Genomic DNA, 20,600 nt, shown 5'->3' on the forward strand with positions numbered 1-20,600 from the left:
TAAGCAGCATCCATCGCCAGGTGAAAATGACAGGTGAATTTTTATAAATAAATAAAAACCCCTATATTAATATTTTGATTCCAAATTTAGAACTACTACTGGAAGATGAACCTATTACAGGTGCCTGGTGGAAATCTAGAATAATATTACTTTTGAAATCAGGTAAATATCCCAGTTGTACGGATTGTTGTAATTAATCAAGATGTGGAAATAGGTTTTTAAAGTTTGATAGGTAGACTAAGTCATATAGCGCCTAAGGTTATTAATTTGAATAATTAAATCAAGGCAGATAGCTGACTCTATAAGGGGAGCATTAAATATAATTAATCACTGCAGCACTCCTACAGTGGTCCTTTCTATTCAAGCAACCAAAGCTTTTAATAAAGTTAATTGAGATTTTCTTAAAAGCTTATTAAAATTTCAGAAATTTCGCCCCAAAAAAATATAGGAATCATTAATCAACTTTAAAGCAACAATTCAGCTCATCTTCATATCAATGACAGGGATTGTAATATTTTTTTTCAAATTCTAATGGTATTAAACAAAGCCTTATCTCCACTTTTATTTGCTTTTTATCTAGAACCTCCTGCTGAACTATAAGAAATGACCCAGAAGTAGAGAATATCCAAATAAATCGCACGCAACACTGTATTTGAATATTTGCTTATTCTTTTATTATTAACAAATCATGGACAATCAACAAAATAATCTATGTCTTTGATTTCGGATTTTGGCAGACGGTCGGGTCTTCAAATAAACTTAAAAGATAGCAGAAACACTATGTTTTAACAGAAACGGTTGTTTTCTGGGAAAAGAAAACAACTTATGCTAGAAATTACATATATATCAACACATTACAGTCATACCTCGGGTTAAATATGCTTCGAGTTGAGTGTGTTCGAGTTGCGCTCCTCGGCAAGCCAGAAGTAACGGAGCGTGTTACTTCCAGGTTTCGCCGCTTGCGCATGTGCAGACGCTCAAAATGATGTCACACGCATGTGCAGAAGCAGCGAAAAGCGACGTGCGCGTGCGCAGATGTGCCATTGCTAGTTACGTTTACCTCTAGATGCGAACGGGGCTTCAGAACGGATCCCGTTCGTATCTAGAGGTACCACTGTACAAGTCAATAAAATATTTGGTAGAGATTCTCCCTAAAAAAAACTTGTAATGCTAGAAAAGACCTGTGAGGGGATGTTTGGTCCAGCCAGTGGAAAACTTCCTCTTCCTCCTGGCTGGAGCATCCTTCATTTGGCATGTGATAGAAGGTGGGCGTGACCTAACCTGTCCAGGTAACAAAAGGATGAGTCACGTAGCACCCTTCCCTCTTTTTGACTTCCATCTTCGTTTCACCAGCTATTAGCTAGGACTGCTCTGCTAGCTCTCAGCTAGCAGAACCACTGGGATTATTCCCCCATATGAGGTAGATCCACATGTACATATTTGTAACTAAGTCTGCCTTCAGGAATCCAACTGTGAACTGATGTGAGTAAACTAATTTTATCATCTTTAAATAAGATTGTGGCGTCTTTATTCTTTTTAAGAGGGATTCAAGGGAATTTACCAAGAGCGTACAATTCAATCTGAGACAGATTGAATTGTATAATAGTGAGAGGCTCACACGAGCCTGCAACCAGCTATCTGCTGTTCATGTAAGAAAGGGGAATGTAACTCTGCTGCATAAAGCCTGCAACCAGCTATCTGAGAGGCTCACACGAGCCTGCAACCAGCTATCTGCTGTTCATGTAAGAAAGGGGAATGTAACTCTGCTGCATAAAGGAACGTGCTAGCGCAAGTTAGGAAGGATAGTAATAAACAAGATATCCTCTCTTGCCACCCTGAACATTCCCACATCTTTTAGGCGCAGAGGGCTTCTCTCTTCCACAAGGGAATGATTAAAGGAGCCTTTAATTTCAGATCTCATGCCAGGCTTAGGCTAGCCTGGCTCCCTCCTTGCAGTGTTGACTGTTGCCATGGAAAAGCCAGTTTCTCCTGGTGCTTTGTGATGTCAGTCTGCATTCTGGCAAGTGGAGGGTAAGAGAGGAGACCACAGCGTGGGGAGCTTTCAAAGAATATCCTGGAAGTTTTGGGCAAAAATTCTGCTTTTTTGGTGGGTGGGAATTCTATTGGATGGTCACGTTGATGTGATAGAGGTAGGCAAGGACCCTTGGTTCTGCAGTGAGCACATTTTGGGGAATTTAAAGGTGTGGAACTGGGGGGTGATAAGCGATATCTGCTGAAATTCCTTTTTCTCCATGACCTCTGAAGACATGTTCTCTTTTCCACTTGGTGACCCTACTGAAGAGAGCCCTTATTTGACCAGGGGGCACCCAGAGAAAAAGAATGAACTCATGAATTCTTACCAGCTGGGTTGTACTTTTCTGTTCATCCACTCCAAAGATCGATCCAAATGGCCTTGCTGCTGTTTTGTCTGTTGTGTAGTGGGCGTTAAGGATCAGGCAATTTTCCTTCTAGTGGGGCCCACCTAATTAATGAGAAGTGAATGAAAAATAGAATATTTGCATTTCTTCCAGGTGCAACTTTAAGAGAGTAAAGGGGGAAGTTCCTGTTGCTCTCACTCTTTGCCCTATTTCTGAGGTCACATGGGGAAATTTCTCAGGTGTGCCTTTGTGTCAACCTAGCCCACGGATCTTGAATATTGAGCAGCTGTTATTATAAACAGCTCCTTCAACCATTCCTCAAAAGGTTTGGTTTCCACATCCTTGATCATCTTGGTCGCCCTCCTTTGCACACCTTCCAACTTGTCAATATCCTTCTTAAAATGGTGGCCCTCATAACTGATCACAGTACTCCATGTGTGATCTGTAAATTTCTTTAGCAAGTTAACAATAAATAAGCATTAGCTTTCGGGCATGAATGTGAATTCTGCATAGCAGATGGGGGGCACAGGAAGAGGAGAGGGAAGTTTTGTAGTGTAAGTCAAAGTTAATACACAGATCAACTTAATAACTCTCTTCATCAAAATATCTGCATTTTATGTCAGAAAAATTCTTTGTGAAGCGAGATGGCTGAGATGCACAGGAAATACAGAGTGATGGGCAAAAGTGTGTAATTTTAGAAAATCTCTGCTGTTTCACATTCTCATTTTGCTCAATTAGTGGCACTCAGAATTGCAAAGGACAATTCCATTAGAGTAAATGGGAGTTGCAGAAGAGCATCCTGGTACTTAATTTCATTTCAACGGGTTTGGAAAAGGATAATTCTCCAATGGATTATGCTCAAGGATATTTGCTGTACTGGATTTGATGTTAATGCCCTACAACTTAGTGGAGAGCTGTCAACAGCAATTATCTTTCCCCTCTCTCATAGATTCTTTTATGTATATATATATATGGCAACTTATGGAAGCCACTCCTGGAAGTTGAGAGTGTCAGCAGCTTTTCAGAGACATCCCTTGGGCCTACAAATCATATGAAAAAGAATGGTGGGTTTTTAGAAAAGGAAGAAAAAGGACAGAAATGTTACCAAAGTATAAGAGACTGAAAAATAATATTGGCATTCGTGAAGATGGTTGATAACTTTGTTGTATTTTTCTACAGTTTTTCCTAATTAGTTCATTTTCTGCTGGGGTTTTAGGTAGCTAATTTTTCTAAAGGTACTGGGGTATTGTGATTCATTGTTAGAGTGCTTTGATAAGTTAATAATGAGTTTTGTAGTTTCCTTGAATTATTTGCATTGCTATTTTTGATATTTTTCTGCTTTGGTTTTGCTGTCTCCTTTAGGCTTTCTTCGGACTGGAAAAGTGGAATGTAAATATAGATCTTTAAAAGAATCTGCTTCAGATAGTGATTGTAATACTGTTTGTTTAACACTTTTTATTATCCTCCAGAAGCTAAGCTACACAGGGCGGTATTCAATGACACAATTCTGCAAAGTGCAGTGAACCTTCCAATCCTCTCTTGTACTCGCTATATCTGTTCTGGCATTCCCGCCCCCCCCCCCAGGGGCTAGCTATACCCCTGTTCCCCTCCCCAACCCTCCATAGCAGATTGGGGGACACAGGAAGAAGAGAGGGAAGTTTTGTTGTGTAAGTGTGCATTCTTTGCACTAGTGAAAATACTTGGTTACCGCCCAGTCAGAGTAGCTAGCTAGAGCACGTGTATTGTACCTAAAATAGCACAATTTCTCCCTTACATTTCCTTGTTATTTAAAGGGTTTGCAGAATCTAGGATGGCATTTACCAAAGCCTAGTTAAATGTGCTCAGAATCTTGAGCTATTTTAGAAGGTACAAAAATTGTGCATACCCAGTACTTTTATTCTTTTTAAAAAAATGTGCAGGGGTACTCTAATTTTGACTCAAGAAAATCACAATTTTATAGTTCAAATCGGGGGAAATAAATACAGTAAATCCACAAAAAAAAATCACAAAATGTTTAGGGGTATACATACCCCTGCGTCCCCCCAGAAAAAAGCACTGTACATACCTGTTCTTGTGGTTTAAGATCTTGTGCATATTAATGTCCCTTGGGTAGAAGCAGTTTGTCTGGTGGAGCAAAGCTGCCGTTCTAGCTTCTGGCCAGGGGTCTTGCTGTTGCTTAAAATGAGGGGTGAGGCATTGTGCGAATGCGCCAGCAGAGCCAATACAGCACTCTAGCTCAGTGGGTAGAGCATTAGACTCTTAAACTCAGGGTTCGAGCCCCATGTTCGGCAGAAGGTTGGACTAGATGACCCTTGTGGCCCCTTCCAACTCTATACCTCCTCTCCCTCTCTCCCTACTGGTAAACAACATGAGACTCTGCCCTTATATCATATGCCAAGAGAACAATAAATGGGACAAATTTTAGGGTGGTATATTGAAAGTTTTGTCCATGAGACTGTAATGAATCCACTTTGTGGACTTTTGTAGATATGTAACTTTGAAAACACTGTGTTTCCTACCTCCAGTAATAGATGATAGGGATTATTATTTTTTTAAGGGAGAATGTTGCGTCTTGCCAGGGAGCCTCAGAATTTTAAGTGAACGCTTTGTTTTATTTAGGGTTTACATAATTTTAAAGGGATTGAATGTTGTGGTTTTGAAATCCAGAATTTTGCTTCTGCTTTTACAGAGTTTTATTTGAGTCTGTGTTTGTTTTTACTGACATTAACTTCTGTTGATTTTTTACAAATAAATAATTCCCTTCTGATTTGTAAAAGGTCTGATGACTAGATACAAATAAACAAATCTGAATTAAGCTGAATATGGCCCCCTGGAAACTTAACTCTAGTTGTAATTCCTCTTTATTGCAGATGACAGAGAGTATCGACTGGTTGCAGAGCCAGAGTGGATTGTGTAAAGTTGATCGTTATACCGCAAGTGATGAGGAGGACCAGAACTGGACAGTAAGAAATTGATAGTTATTTCAGCATAATTGCTTTCTGGAGACTAATGTTGTTGCTTCTTAATGTGCTAGGACTGAAGATGTGTTTGATCCTTTACGTTTGAGCTCAGGTGCCGACAGTATTTCCTGGGTTTGGTACACTATATGTGAATTGGGTTCTCTGACCCAGTGACAAAGAGCACACAGATTTGCATAAAATGTGTTTTCCTTTGCAGGTGGAGTGGAAGGTCCCAAAATAAGCCAGCAGCCACAAATGTACAGTCATACCTCGGGTTGAATGTGCTTCGGGATGAGCGCGTTCGAGTTGTGCTCCGTGGCAACCTGGAAGTAATGGACCACGTTACTTCTGGGTTTCGCCTCTTGTGCATGCACAGACGCTCAAAATTATGTCATGCGCAGAAGCGCCAAAACGTGACCCGTGCACACGCAGACGCACGGACACGGGTTATGTTTGGTTTTAGATGCGAACGGGGCTCCAGAACGGATCCCGTTCGCATCTAGAGGTACCACTGTAATGTCTAACAGACAGAATCTGAACTGGTGAAGCTTTTCCCCATAGTTCTGCTTCCATGCCAGAAAAGGCCTGTTGAATTCTGCCTGCCACAGGGGTGTTAAAGGCACAAGAACACAGCTTCTCCCAGTACTAGCTCTATGCCAAGGCCTAGGTTCCCATCCCGTATCTACTTATCTGGGAGTAAGTCCCATGAAACAGAAAGAGACTTCTATTATAGCCTAGTTGCATCACACATTGTGGTTACATTCCAGAGGCAGCACGTATACAAGGAAATAATAATAATAATAATAATAATAAATTTTATTTATATCCCGCCCTCCCCAGCCGAAGCCGGGCTCAGGGCAGCTAACAATAATCAAATAATCAAATAATCACACATTCAAAATATTCATTATAAAAATTAAAATCAAATTAGTGGCAACCGATTAAGCAATATTCTGTGCAAGTTGCCAGAGGAGGGAGTCAGGCTGCGCCCTGACCAAAGGCCTGGTGGAACAACTCTGTCTTGCAGGCCCTGCGGAAAGATGTCAGGTCCCGCAGGGCCCTAGTCTCTTGTGACAGAGCGTTCCACCAGATTGGAGCCGCAGCCGAGAAGGCCCTGGCTCTAGTTGAGGCCAGCCTAACCTCTCTGAGGCCTGGGACCTTGAGGATGTTATTATTTGCAGACCGTAGGTTTCTCTGTGGGGCATACCAGGAGAGGCGGTCCCGTAGGTACGAGGGTCCTAGGCCGTATAGGGCTTTAAAGGTTAAAACCAGCACCTTAAACCTGATCCTGTACTCCACCGGGAGCCAGTGCAGCTGGTATAGTACTGGGTGAATGTGATCTCGCAGCGAAGACCCCATAAGGAGTCTCGCCGCGGCATTCTGCACCCGCTGGAGTTTCTGGGTCAGTCTCAAGGGCAGCCCCACGTAGAGCGAGTTACAATAATCCAGTCTGGAGGTGACCGTCGCATGGATCACGGTGGCTAGGTCAGGGCGAGAGAGATAAGGGGCCAACTGCTTAGCTTGGCGGAGATGAAAAAATGCCGCCTTTGTTATAGCTGTAATCTGCGCCTCCATAGAGAGGGAGGTATCGAAGATTACACCCAAACTCTTAACGGACGGTGCTGGCACTAATTGCACCCCCGCAAGAGATGGGAGTTGCCCCCTCAATCCCATATCGTCCCGTCCCAGCCAGAGGACCTCTGTCTTCGAAGGATTTAACTTCAACCGGCTCCCACGTAACCATCCAGCCACAGCTTCCAGGCATCTCGCCAGTGTGTCCGGGGCCGAGTCAGGATGGCCATCCATCAACAGATAGAGTTGGGTGTCATCAGCATACTGATGGCAGCCCAGCCCAAAACTCCGGACAAGCTGGGCGAGGGGGCGCATAAAGATGTTAAAAAGCATCGGGGAGAGAATCGCACCCTGAGGCACTCCACACACCAAGGAGTGGCGCGATGACAATTCCCCCCCAAGCGCCACCCTCTGTCCCCGACCAGAGAGAAACGAGCGCAGCCATTGAAGGACTGTGCCCTGGATCCCCACGTCATATATAGCTATTTTTTTGGCTGACAAGGGGCGAAAACCCCACAGGAAACCCTACCCCGTTGTCTCCCCTGCCTTCCCTCACTCCTCCACATGCGAGCAGGGGCGGAGGAAGGGGGTGCAACGGATGCGGACCACCCCGGGTGTCACCACTGAGGGGGGTGACAAAATGGCGGACGGCACACTTTTCCTGGACCAGGCAATCAATATCCATTAGAATGGCACTTGTGACTTTTCAGTGTTTCCCAGAATCAAAAGAGCGAGGAAGTTGTACTTACTAACTACAGTGGTACCTCGGGTTAAGTACTTATTTCGTTCCGGAGGTCCGCTCTTAACCTGAAACTGTTCTTAACCTGAAGACCACTTTAGCTAATGAGGCCTCCCGCTGCTGCCACGCCGCCAGAGCATGATTTCTGTTCTCATCCTGGAGCAAAGTTCTTAACCCGAGGTACTATTTCTGGGTTAGCGGAGTCTGTAACCTGAAGCGTATGTAACCCAAGGTACCACTGTACAATAACCACGGGGACTAAACCGTTGTGAAATTGTCTTTTGTTTGCTGTTTAGACCGACTCAGCCAAGCTTTTTCAGCAAACTGCCTCTGATCCGCTCAAAGTCTTAAGCTGGCTCCGAAAAGATCTGGAAAACTGTGCCATTGGAGTCCAGAACGTGTTGAATGCCAGTAACAACGCAGGGGGTGCAAAATCGAGGGACCCCTCCACGACGAGGCAAAACATGCCGCAGCGCAATGTGCGTTCCCCGGGCGGTTTCAGTGTCTGCGATGAGGAATTCAGTGTGAACGTCAGCTCCAACAGGGCTTCACCCACTTTTCACTTGTCCATGAAGGCTGCGTGTCAGAAGGAATCCAAGGATGAAGAAAGCGATGGCTCTACTTCACCAAACACAAATCCTGATCCGGATGACGTATCTTTTTATTGCAATAGGCTTTCCAACCTTGCCATAGCTATGGCCCGGAAAGAGATGAATGACCGGTCAGATGGCAACAACACATGCATACATAAGTCGCTTTATGGCCCTGCTGGGGACCACGGCCACAGGTCTATCGGAGTGGGTACGGAGGACATCAAGCACAATGTGCCACCCAAGATGTGTGAAGGTGAATATGAAGAAACCCCAGCTTCTAAGAAGAAGACCGCATTTTATTACAAAGAAGAAAATGCAGAAATACCTAATAAGAGTGACCCTTACAGGGATGGGATCAAAGGCTGCAGCCGCAAGAAGCGCTTTGGTCCAGATGAGTATGGCAACTCACTGAGCAAAGGCATATTGGTTTACGCCAACAACGTGGTTTCCGATATGATGGTCTCGGTTATGAAGACCATGAAGGTGAAGGTGAACGACTCAAACATCGCTTGTGCAGTGTTGAAGAAGGTTCTGCTGAAGCACTCCAAAGAGGTTGTGTCTGATTTCATAGACTCCTGCATGAAGAACTTACACGATGTCACCGGAACGCTCATGACCGACTCTGACTTTGTTTCCGCCGTGAAGCGAAGCCTCTTCACGCAGGGAAGTCAGAAGGCCTCCGAAATTGTCCAAGCCATGCTGAATCGGTTACACAATGCTTTGATTGTGCAGAAGCACGTGAGCGATAGGGGAAAATCTCAGAGTATGGCCTTTGCCAGTGTCAAGACTGGGTCCGGACATGATGGAAAGTCTCAAAACATGAGGTTTTCTGCCACGAAAACAGAATCTTGTAAAGAGAAAGAAATGACCTGCGCAGAAACCGTGGGCAACCACATCATAAAGGAGGGCCTCACCATGTGGCACCAGAAACAACACGACGACTGTTCAAATCCCCAGTCATCAAAGGCTGGGTGGAATCCAGAAAACCAAGATCTTGCTAACCTCTCAACAGATTCTTGGGCAAGAGACCTGATTGTGACAGCATTGCTGTTGATACAGTACCATCTAGTCCAGCAGGAGAATGCATTGAAGGAAGCCGAATGTGGCAGGAGCGGCAAGGCAGGTGGCACCGGGTTCGGGTTCTTGTCCCAAGAAAAAGGTAGCAATGCCTGTACACTGCCTTTATCAAAACAGTTTGACTCGTTGAAGCAAAGTGACGACGAGCAGTCGGAGACCAATGCCGAAAATGACATGTCAAGTGTCGTAGTCATGCTCATGCAAAAGCTCATCAATGAGACGGTCAACAAATTAGGAGGAAACGCCGGAACTTTGATGGCCGACGAGGCCTACAAGAGCACTTACAAATGCCCCGAGGGACCTGGGCCTTCAGGCACTTCCGAAGTAGACCACTCCTACGAGGAAGCCATTTCTGGACTGACCAAAATGATTCTGGATCAGTTTGATGTCAACAGGAAGGAAGGAGGCAGCGGGCCCTTCATTGACAACCTGGTGGATACAGTGACCAAACTGTGTCTCATGATAGCCAAATACAGCAATCCCGAGTCAGGTCTGGGGGATATGGGAGATGGGGAAGACGCTTGCGGGCCTCTGTATGCAAAGGGCACAGATTCTGCAGAAAGCCGAATAGGGTCAGGGGAAGACACAGTGTCTGGCCGCAAAGTGGTTGTAACCAACCAGAATGCTCCGGAGAACATTCAGAACAAGCAGCTTCAAGCCATCCTTCAGTGGGTAGCAGCCTCTCAGTTGAACGTCCCCGTGTTGTACTTCATGGATGATGATGAAGAGACCCTGAATAAGGTAAATGGGAAGAAACTAGTGGGGGCATTTGCGTGGGATGGTATTAAGTTGTGTGTGTTATTGCAAGAAGTTTCGTTGCCTCTGTATTTCCCTGATATATCACAGATAACCTTTCAGGGTTAGGGCAAGGGTACTGGGGAGTCACCTTCCAATTTCGATTACTCTCCCTCTTTCCCATCCCCTTCTCTCATCTCTTTCCCTCCTGCTGCAACCTCTCCTTCTGCTCAGGCTGGTTTCATGCAGAAAAGAAAATTGCGCAAATGGAAGGAGCTCTTTAGAACCCCAAAGATTCCAAATAATTCACTAATCATCAGTCACAGTTTTGACTTCTTTCATTGGTGAAAAACACTGAAAGGTGGAGCAGCCAGACGGGCCTCTTCTCATACAGACCACTTAGAAAGTTGCCTGAATGTTTTGCTTCCTAACTTTCTTTCCAAGCATGCTAGAGATTTTCTTTAAAAAAGTGAAAGCTCAGCATCTGGGGCCCCTTGCAGGCTTGAGCCCTGGACAACTTATCCAGCTGCACCATTCTAATCAGTGCTATTTTTCTAGAAAAAGAGGTGCCAGAACTCACCGTGAACACTTCCCTCATTTTTTTAGAATAGCAATGGCATCTACCTGAGAGATGCAGGAACTGAGTTCTGGTTAGTTATGGCTGAAAAAGCCCTGATTATAATGTTGCCATTGGATGAGTTTAATCTTGTTCAAATGGTATTTGGTACCATTAGTCACATTTAGACATTTAGTTGATACAGAACCACAGAACACAGTTTTCTGGTGGTTCCAGTTCTAGGTCTGTGAACGATCCAAGAAGGTGGTGATACTATTTAGCCCCATGGCCTTTGTCCTATGGGATCCCCTGTACTCTTTAATATCTACATAAAGACACTGGCAGTGGTCATCTGGGTTTTGCGAGAAACAAAGCAATAGTGGTGCCAATCTTCAAGAAAGGCCAACCCAGTGACCCAGAGAACTATAGACCCATTAGTTTGTTATCAATAAAGGGAAAAATTATGCCTGCCACCTCTGCACTAGTTTGCCTGCCTTTCTGAATACTAATAGCATCTTTACTGAGGCACAAGCTGCATTTAGAGAGAACTGCTCAACTTCCAATGACTGTATAGTTCTATTCCACCTTGCCGAAAAATATTCGAGATCTCTACAAGCAAACTATGTAGCTTTTATGGACCTAAAAATCAGCCTTTGATTCCATCACCAGAACCAAGTTATGGGGAAAGTAGGACAAGGTTCTGGTTGACAGTAGCCTTTTTTGCCTCAACAAGGCCCTTTATACTAATAGCAAGCTATTATGTAGTCAGATGTGGTACCCAGGGACAGCTTTCAGGTGAAATATCTATGTCTAGAGGAATCAGACAGTACTGTATCCTTGCACCCTCCTTGTTTAACATATTTATAAATGACCTAGAGGATGACTCACTTGGCCACATGCCCAAACTTGGGGTCAGGAGGACTCCATTACTACTGTATGCTGATGACGCCACTATTCTGTAACGTTCCAGACCAGGAGAAACTAAGGAGGTTCATGTCTTATTGCGTACAGAATGATCTAAAACTTAACTTTGGGAAAACTAAAATCTTGGGTTTTGAGAAGAAATTTTCCCAATGCAAATGGATACTAGACAGGCAAGCTTCCAATACCTGGGGCTGACATTCCACCACACAACGACATGGACCACCCATCGATCTGTGGCCCTCCAGAAAGTACAAGTTAGTCAGTTGGCCACTCTTTACTAAATATTCCACCTGCCATCAAAGTATTCAATGCCAAAACAGCTGCCCAATTACTATAATGCCTTTAATATCTGGGGTGGAGGAATAATATTTGAGTTGAATAACCTTCAGGCTAAATTCTTGAGGCCTCTCCTCCAGATATATGCCTAACACAGTCAATTTTCATGGAAACGGGGGAATGCCCTCTACTGACCAGGACCTGGTGGGCAGCCTTAAAATACTAGCTTAAGGTCAACGTTTTCAAACTGGGCACAGGACTACTCCAACATGTAGCTCAGGACAATTTCATAAGTTGCTGGTCCAAGCTCAACGCCCGAAAAGCTTCCTCAGTTGGGCTGTCCCCATCTCTTCTTGAACACTTGGGCTTTGACATAGCCTTTAAACCACAAAAACAAAACTGTGGGCCATTGCGTATGGTGATCTTCAGGCCCATTCACACTTACCGTGCTCACCAAGAGCTGTGAGTTTACAGTATGTTGGGACACTTTACACAGCTGAATATCTAAAGAACTTGACAGTGGTCAACTACCGCAGACTTTTTACCAAGGACAGACTGAATATCTTTTCTTCCGAATTGCTTCAAGGCTGATTTGCGGGTATTCCTTACTCTGCTAGATTATGCCCCTGTACAAATCAGGTAGAAGAATCTATACAGCATATTCCACTGGCTTGCAGACTATACAAGCAGGTCAGACAACAAAAGATTATTCCTTTAATTGCAAACCCACACAATTTTATGTTAGGCACCTATTAGACGATAGGATTCCAAGCATATCTTTGGCAGTTGCCAGTTTCTTTCTGAGGCGGTCAGGATCAGAAAGCACTTTGTATTAGTTAAAGGTCTGGGACAAGCTTAGTTTTATCCGATGCTCAAGTAGTACGTATGTATTTTCTATTTTTATGTACTGGAATCTATTTGTGGGTCTTTGGACTGCATTAAAGAATTGGCTGACTAGGCAATGTTCTGTTTCCAGATGTTTTGGACTATAACTCCCATCAGGCCCAGCTAGCATGAGTAACGGTTAGGGATAACAGAAGTTGAGCTTGGAAAAGCTGGATGACCCTATGTTGACTTACCCCTGTGCTGCAGTATAGCGGAAGATGGGCCTGACTGTATAAACTGGGCTTCCATCTTGAGTAGAATATGATTTTGGAAATTGGCTATTGGGCAGATGGTGCAGGACGGTGGGAATGTGAAAGTTCTGGTGGGTGAATATGAACCAATACCAGCCCCCCACCCATGCTCCCCAAATAAATCACACTCATCGCTGTCTTTCCCCCCCAACAGCTTCAGCAACTCTCCACAGTGGCCGTGGACAGGGGCTACAGCGTCGGAGAAGTGATGCAGGCCGTTCTGAAGTATGAGAAGGAAAGGCAGCTGGGGGAGGCCTTGGGCAACTTTGTGCGGCTGCCAGTTCTGGACTGGCTGCTTCAAAACCTGTGAACACGACGGCCTCTCCCTGCGCCCCTTCCGAGCGCAGGCTTCTCTTCCGTCACAGCGTTAATTTCCACAGCACTCATTTGTCAGATATGATGTTATGAGTTTTACTAAATCTTCCCCTGCTGAGCAGTCAAATGAATAAAAGGAAATACTTAAGTGGCGGAGCAGTCTTCATTCCTAGGCATTTCAACTGAAATGGGGCATTTGAGGCAAACTTTGGAACTTGCTCCTCCAGTGATGGCCACCAACTTGGATGGCATTAAAAGATTAGACAAATTTGTGGAGGAGAGGGCTTTTGGCGGCTATGCTCTACCTCAGGCTTCCTCAAACTAGGCCCTCCAGATGTTTTGAGACTACAGTTCCCATCATCCCTGACCACTGGTCCTGCTAGCTAGGGGTCATGGGAGATGTACAGGGGGCGGGCAGGTGTGGGGGATTCCCTGGTCCTGAATGGGGTAACTGTGCCCCTGAAGGACCAGGTGCGCAGCCTGGGAGTCATTGTGGACTCACAGCTGTCCATGGAGGCGCAGGTTAATTGTGTGTACAGGGCGGCTGTCTACCAACTCCACCTGGTATGCAGGCTAAGACCCTACCTGGCCGCGGACTGTCTTGCCAGAATAGTCCATGCTCTAGTTATCTCCCGCTTGGACTACTGCAATGCACTCTACGTGGGGCTATCGTTGAAGGTCTCCCGGAAACTGCAGTTAATCCAGAATGCAGCAGTAAGACTGGTGACTGGGAGTGGCCGTCGGGACCACATAACACCAGTCCTGAAAGATCTGCATTGGTTCCCAGTACGTTTCCGAGCACAATTCAAAGTGTTGGTGCTGACCTTTAAAGCCCTAAATGGCCTCGGTCCTGTATACCTGAAGGAGCGTCTCCACCCCCATCGTTCTGCCCGGACACTGAGATCCAGCTCCGAGGGCCTTCTGGCGGTTCCCTCATTGCGAGAAGTGAGGTTACAGGGAACCAGGCAGAGGGCCTTCTCAGTAGTGGCGCCCACCCTGTGGAACACCCTCCCTTCAGATGTGAAGGAAATAAGCAGCTATCCTATCTTTAAAAGACATCTGAAGGCAGCCCTGTTCAGGGAAGTTTTTAATATTGAATGCTGTACTGTTTTTAACATTTGATTGGGAGCCGCCCAGAGTGGCTGGGGAAACTCAGCCAGATGGGCGGGGTATAAATAATAAATTATTATTATATTATTATTGTAGGCCAAAAACATCTGGAGGGCCAAGTTTGAGGAAGCCTGCTCTACCTCCACAGCTGGAGGCAGCAATGGGTTCTGAATGCCAGTGGCTGGGAGCCTCTGGAGGGAAGAGACATTCTTCTTTCGTGTCCTGCTCCATGGCTTCTCACGGAGATCTGGTTGACCACTGTGACAGCAGGATGCTGGACTTAACTGGGCAGTTTGATCCAGCAGGCTGGATCTGAATTGTTTTTCTTGCAGCAATGTTTTTCTTGCAAATGTTTTAAATACTGCATTCTTTGCCACCGATGCTATTTGAATTATATTCCATCTCTTACAGTTTCTCTAGAGCAAAGAGGCTTATTAGCGAGGCCACAGAGCCCTTGAAGTCTTCCTGCACTAATGATTTATACAGTGGTGCCTCGCAAGACGAAATTAATTCGTTCTGTGAGTCTCTTCGTCTTGCGGTTTTTTCGTCTTGCGAAGCACCCCTATTAGCGGCTTAGCGGATCAGCACTATTAGCGGCTTAGCAGCTATTAGCGGCTTAGAAAAAGGGGGGGAGGGAAAAAACTCGCAAGACTCGCAAGACGTTTTCATCTTGCGAAGCAAGCCCATAGGGAAATTCAGTTTGCGAAGCACCTCAAAAGACGGAAAACTCTTTCATCTAGCGAGTTTTTCGTCTTGCGAGGCATTCGTCTCGCGGGGCACCACTGTAGTTTCACAGGAGCGCAAAAGTTATTTGACGGAGGGACCAGCCATACCCTCAGACTTCAAGTTGACACTGCAAGCCATTGTTTATGAATGCTTACAAAATTATGCGGGTGATCTGAGTTCAGATACCACTCCCATTGAAAGCATAATTATTTCCTCTGAGCTCAAAATACTTTTTTTACAGAGTTCAAAACCACATGGCTCCCTCCAGTGCTTCCATTAGAAAGCAGTAATTTCAATATTATTGCAGCAATCAAGATTTTATGGCTACCTTAATCATTTTGCGACATCATCTGTGTTGTGGAACCTTGTGCTATTATGAGATTCCAACCAAGTCATGGCTAAACCGAATTTGGGAGCAAACCCCTCCCCCAGAATTGAGGCTTTCTGGTGAAAGGCTGATCCAGATATTGTTTTGTTTCAGCAGCACTCATCTCACTTTTCAGGCCACAGGAGCCAGCGTTTGTCCACAGGCAGCTTTCTGGGTCATGTGGCCAGCATGACTAAACTGCTTCTGGTGCATGGAGGACCATGACGGAAACCTGTCACGTGTGGTGACGTTTCTGTGGGTGGCTTCTAACACCAAACCCCTCCTCCCATTTGCTTCTCACCTGAGCACAAGCCAGCCATTTTGCTTCCAGTGGCCTTGTGGTGTCAGTCGCTAGATACAGAGGGTGAACTTGAGATTTCAACAACACATTTAGAAAAAGTTGTTTTCTCAAGATCTCTACACAATTCATGTGAGAGCTTATCTTGGAAACTGGAATGGTAACACATATAAGGTAAAGGTAAAGGGACCCCTGACCATTAGGTCCAGTCGTGACCGACTCTGGGGTTGTGGCGCTCATCTCGCTTTATTGGCCGAGGGAGCCGGCGGACAGCTTCCGGGTCATGTGGCCAGCATGACTAAGCTGCTTCTTGCGAACCAGAGCAGCGCACGGAAACGCCGTTTATCTTCCCGCCAGAGAGGTACCTATTTATCTACTTGCACTTTGATGTGCTTTCGAACTGCTAGGTTGGCAGGAGCAGGGACCGAGCAATGGGAGCTCACCCCATTGCAGGGATTCGAACCGCCGACCTTCTGATCAGCAAGTCCTAGGCTCTGAGGTTTAACCCCCAGCACCACCCGCATCCCTATCCCATATATAAGAGGCATTTAAAATTGTGTGTGTGTGTGTGTGTACAGGGGTCTCACACAATGCCCCTTTATCACTCTTGTGCAAATTATACGGCTCCTATCTATTGAATTGGGGTCACAATGCAGAGCTCTGGTACCCCTATCTTGCTGCTCTTTCTGATTTTTTCTTTCTTTCTCTTTTCTGGGAAATGTTTTAAGTTGTGGGGGTTTTTTAACACCTGTCACTTCTGGTGTCGTTAACCACCCTGAGATCTATGGATATATGGCGGTATACAAATTTAATAAATAAAATACGATACGACACTTAAAAAAACCAAACCCCTGACTGAAATAACAGCCCATGAGCTGTGCAAGAAATGTCTTGGAGGTTAGACAGAGGTCCTATGTCTTCACCTTGCCGTACTCGCAAGTAAAATGATCAGCCACACCCTTGTTCTGGTCAAAATTAATTTCTGTCCCTCAAGAGAGCAAAATATATTCTATTTGAACTGTAAAAGAGTACCCATTTCCACTCATACAATCTTCCTCCACTCCAAGAAATGTGCACAGACAGTTATGTTAAATTTCTGTTCTTGAACATTTTACAGCAAAAAAGTTACCTAAAAGCAGACCACAAATGATATGGAAAGAGGACTAGTCATTGCTTGTACTTGATGGGTGGCAAGATGCTTGTATTTTTGTGCATGACCTTCTCAGTCCTATGGTCTCTCTGTTCTCTTTTAACAGTTTTGTCCACCATGGTTTCCAGTTCTTTTTCTGGAGTTTCTTGCTTGTTGGAATCCTCCTTTTCCTCTTCGTTTGCATCTTGGGAGGTTATGATGGGAGATAATTTCTGAATCGCAACGGATAACTTTTCAGCGGGGTCAGATTTTATTTCTCCAGCAGATTGGTGCCGTGTGGTTTCATCTGCAGAAGAGGGGAGACACAAAATTTAAGAGAAAATGTTTTACCTTAGGGAGAAGCAAATCCAGACTTCAATAAATACAAAGAGGAGTGTTCAAGTAAGGTTTTGGCACCTGCTTAAAACACCTTTGTATCCAGCCTTGTGGATGCTGGCATAGTTTAGAATTGTTTTTAACTGTATTCATAATTTTAATATTTCTTGCAAACCACTTATTTTATATAGAGGTTATATATCGGTTATATATCAAGCAGCATGTAATTTGCTCAGGGTTTGAGCCCCACGTTGGGTGAAAGTTTCCTGCATTACAGCAAACTGGACTAGATGACCCTCGTGGTCCCTTCCAACTTGACAGTTCTGTGAATCTAAGTGCTGAAAGTTGCAACACACACAGAGTCCACATTTCTCCTCTCAATCCTCCTCCCCATTCACAAAAATAAACGCAAACAATTAAGCAAAAACCTAGAAACATACATACAACTGTCCGCCACTGCTCTCTCTTGACAAATATTAATTATAAAAACCAGCTATCGAAACTGACAACAACAGCCTTCTCCTAGCTCCTTCGAGAGCCAGTGTGGTGTAGTGGTTAAGAGTGGTAGTCTCGTAATCCTGGGGAACCGGGTTCCCGTCTCCGCTCCTCCACATGCAGTTGCTGAGTGACCTTGGGCTAGTCACACTTCTCTGAAGTCTCTCAGCCCCACTCACCTCACAGAATGTTTGTTGTGGGGGAGGAAGGGAAAGGAGAATGTTAGCCGCTTTGAGACTACTTCGGGTAGTGATAAAGCAGGATATCAAATCCAAACTCTTCTTCTTCTTCTAGCTGCAACGAACGTGCTTTGAGGTGTGGCCTTAGGGAAACCAGCACTGAGCGTGCTCAGACTGTTCTCCAAGGCAATCCTACTGGGCCAATACTGAAGCTGCTGCTTAGCCCTGGCAACAAGAGATAGAGAAGAAACCTCCAGCAAACACATGCCTTTTTCTCCTCCTAAGACACAAATAATAGGGGCCTCTTTCTCAAAGGGATGCTTTGGGATTGTGATGGGCAGAAAACAGCAGGCTGACAGAAATGTTTGCAGAGCTTTCCTGAATTTGGACAGAAGAGTAAAATGCATGTTGTACAGGGAAGAGTGTGTGGCTCTGAGATTTGTGGGGAGGGCTATGCCTCTGCTAGAGATACCTGTACCTGCTTGAGGTTTCTGTGAGTGGTGCAGGTAGTAATATAATGATTTATAATAATTTATTATTTATACCCTGCCCATCTGGCTGGGTTTCCCCAGCCACTCTGGGCGGCTTCCAGCAAAACATTAAAATACAATAATTCACCAAACATTAAAAGCTTCCCTAAACAGGTAGAAGTGCAGTGGGCTGAAAGAACAGGAAGGTTGAGATGTGTAACAAAAACCAGTATTTCTAGTACACCACCCATGAGGCTGACGGAAGCTGCCATCTTGGGCGGCAGAATCCCATGAACACCTTTGCTCACCAACCGCCAGAGAAGTAAGGAGAAATGGCGGCGGCGGCAGCTTCCAGCGAGATCTCAAGATAGTTCTGCGAGATGTCTCTGGAAGCTACCATCACCGTGCAAGTGGAGCCGAGAGGGTGGGACCTTCCCGTTTTGTCTCTCCACACTACAAACACGTAGCTGTCCATTACTGATGGACTCTCTCCACCTTAATAATCGATCACTGGGGAGATAAAGCTTCCTCTGTTCTCAGTCCCTCCTTTCTCCCTCTCTTTCCACGGCAAACATAGGCGACCAACCTCTATCCCTGAAACAGCTGGTGGCAAGGGGGAACTGGGCTCAGGAAACAGACATCAAATGGCCTGTGTTTTCTTAGCAAATGCATCACAGTGATAGCTTCAGTAGCAGAAGACAGACTTCCTCCAACCCCAAAGCAAACAGCGTGTTTGTTTGTGTGTACATATCTTGACTTGGTCTCAGAACTGGAGGACACACTCAAGGAAAATGATGTTTACATTTTCAATTCATTCCGCCTGCCACCCCACATCAGTTTGTGGGCTGACGGAGGCTGCTTTGACATCCAGGGAACAATTGCAATGGGCTGAGAGAATTTAGGAACCGGACGGTGGCGAGGACTATGCGGTGTCCTTTCCATGGGCGAGGGGCAGGCATGGACACCAGAGCTTGAGAGCACTTGTGATGTGGCAATTGCACGGCCCTCTGCTTTCCGAAATTGCCCACACAGGTTCAACTACTCCCTGGGGGGTACCTGAACAGAGAGGCATGGTCACATCATACTTTTTATCCTGCTCGCCACACTTTAGGGGAGCAGAAAACTGAGCTGGGTAGAAAGCAACAAAATGCACAGAAAGGTAAGCAAATAGATTCTGTGAAATGTATAGGTTATGCAAATTCAGTAAATGTGCATTGTTTCTATTCTTTTGTATAATCTTTTTTTCAAAACGCTATGCAATTTTGCAATAAATTACATGAAAAGAGTTTTATTTTTCATATTTTCCCCTGCTTCTGCCCATCATGGGGAAGGACAAGGAGGCATATATTGCGCTGCAGCCCCACCGTACAATCACTGAAAAATCTTATGCTACAAGTCCTCTGGCACTGACTATTTCAAACATATCTTTTCGACCATAAAAGATGGAAACTTGCTGCTGCTTCTTTATTTGGAGCTGGAATTCTTTGGAAGCTGGGTTCAGCTACTAGTATCCCATAACGTAGCCTTTCTGGTTTCCATAACATGCAAACTGTTAGGGTGTGAAACCTTAGACGCTGGCAAGTTAGCAATGTCATGTGACTTTAAGTAGTCAAGCTCGTTAAGTTGTTAAGTTGCTCATTATATAAAGAGTGTTTGTTTTCTCTGCCTGTGGGGCGTGAAGCAAAAATGTCTGAAAGCTCCGGAGGTGTTTCTGTTATCTTTCCGCAATAAACCTGTCTTTGGAAAGACAGGCTTCCCTGTGTCGTTATTTCTTTGCTGCTGAGACTCTGAAGCTTGTACTGCAACAAGAATCTCTGCACTGGACTTAATCAATGCTCTGCAAAGAGAACTGTTGCTGGTTGCGCAGTGGAAGCGTTTACTGGACCAGTACACAGACTCTCTTACAAACTGCCAAAGAGAAAGAAGCAGACCTCAAGATGCTGCTGAACTTGGCATGTGTTTCCTGGTGTTTTGGTTTGTCTCCTCCTGAAATACCTATTTAAAAACAATTCATTTGGGGGGGGGGAGAAAGAACCAAGAACTATGAGCCCACCTCGTTCTGGCTGAGCACTCTTATGAGCATTTTCCTTCTTCTTCTCTGCCTCGCCTGACTTCGTAGCAGGCTTGGGCTTTTGTTTTGCTTTATGTAACCATGGGTCCTGCATCCAGGAGTGGTGCATTGCATCTTCCGGAGTCATGCGCAAGGAAGGTTTCCATCTTGACATAAAA

At 45.1% G+C, this 20,600-nt stretch overlaps 2 protein-coding genes across 6 annotated transcripts in view; one reads left to right on the forward strand and one right to left on the reverse strand.

The window, feature by feature from the left end:
- Window positions 1-2,024: 2,024 nt before the first annotated feature.
- AKAP3 (A-kinase anchoring protein 3) lies at window positions 2,025-13,409 on the forward strand. 3 transcript variants are annotated; one of them, XM_081860953.1, is made up of 6 exons: window positions 2,025-2,150; window positions 3,328-3,442; window positions 3,741-3,767; window positions 5,249-5,341; window positions 7,946-10,060; window positions 13,101-13,409. In XM_081860953.1, exons 2-6 carry the CDS (start codon window positions 3,440-3,442, stop codon window positions 13,254-13,256), a joined length of 2,394 nt encoding a protein of 797 aa, XP_081717079.1. In that variant the 5' UTR covers window positions 2,025-2,150; window positions 3,328-3,439; the 3' UTR covers window positions 13,257-13,409. The 3 variants fall into 3 exon arrangements, with proteins under 3 accessions (XP_081717079.1, XP_081717080.1, XP_081717081.1); XM_081860954.1 differs by lacking the exon at window positions 3,741-3,767; XM_081860955.1 differs by lacking the exons at window positions 3,328-3,442; window positions 3,741-3,767 and having other exon boundaries at window positions 2,049-2,150.
- A 3,428-nt stretch (window positions 13,410-16,837) lies between these two features.
- The window catches only part of DYRK4 (dual specificity tyrosine phosphorylation regulated kinase 4), a 43,268-nt gene continuing 39,505 nt past the window's right edge, over window positions 16,838-20,600 (reverse strand). For all 3 annotated transcript variants that reach the window (XM_081860948.1, XM_081860947.1, XM_081860949.1), the window contains 2 exons: window positions 20,425-20,588; window positions 16,838-17,198 (listed from right to left, as the gene is read on the reverse strand). In XM_081860948.1, coding sequence (XP_081717074.1) covers window positions 16,930-17,198; window positions 20,425-20,588 — 433 coding nt within the window. In that variant the 3' untranslated portion in view covers window positions 16,838-16,929. The remainder of the gene's footprint in view (window positions 17,199-20,424; window positions 20,589-20,600) is intronic.

The sequence above is a fragment of the Podarcis erhardii genome (genome assembly GCF_964252035.2).
Source record: "Podarcis erhardii genome assembly, chromosome: 5".
NCBI classification, from domain to species: domain Eukaryota; kingdom Metazoa; phylum Chordata; class Lepidosauria; order Squamata; family Lacertidae; genus Podarcis; species Podarcis erhardii.

Coding starts and splice junctions, on each gene's coding strand:
- AKAP3 (XM_081860953.1), top strand. Junction 3,768..5,248: donor TCGGACTGGAAAAGTGGAAT/GTAAATATAGAT, acceptor TCTTTATTGCAG/ATGACAGAGAGTATCGACTG. Junction 10,061..13,100: donor ATGAAGAGACCCTGAATAAG/GTAAATGGGAAG, acceptor CCCCCCCAACAG/CTTCAGCAACTCTCCACAGT.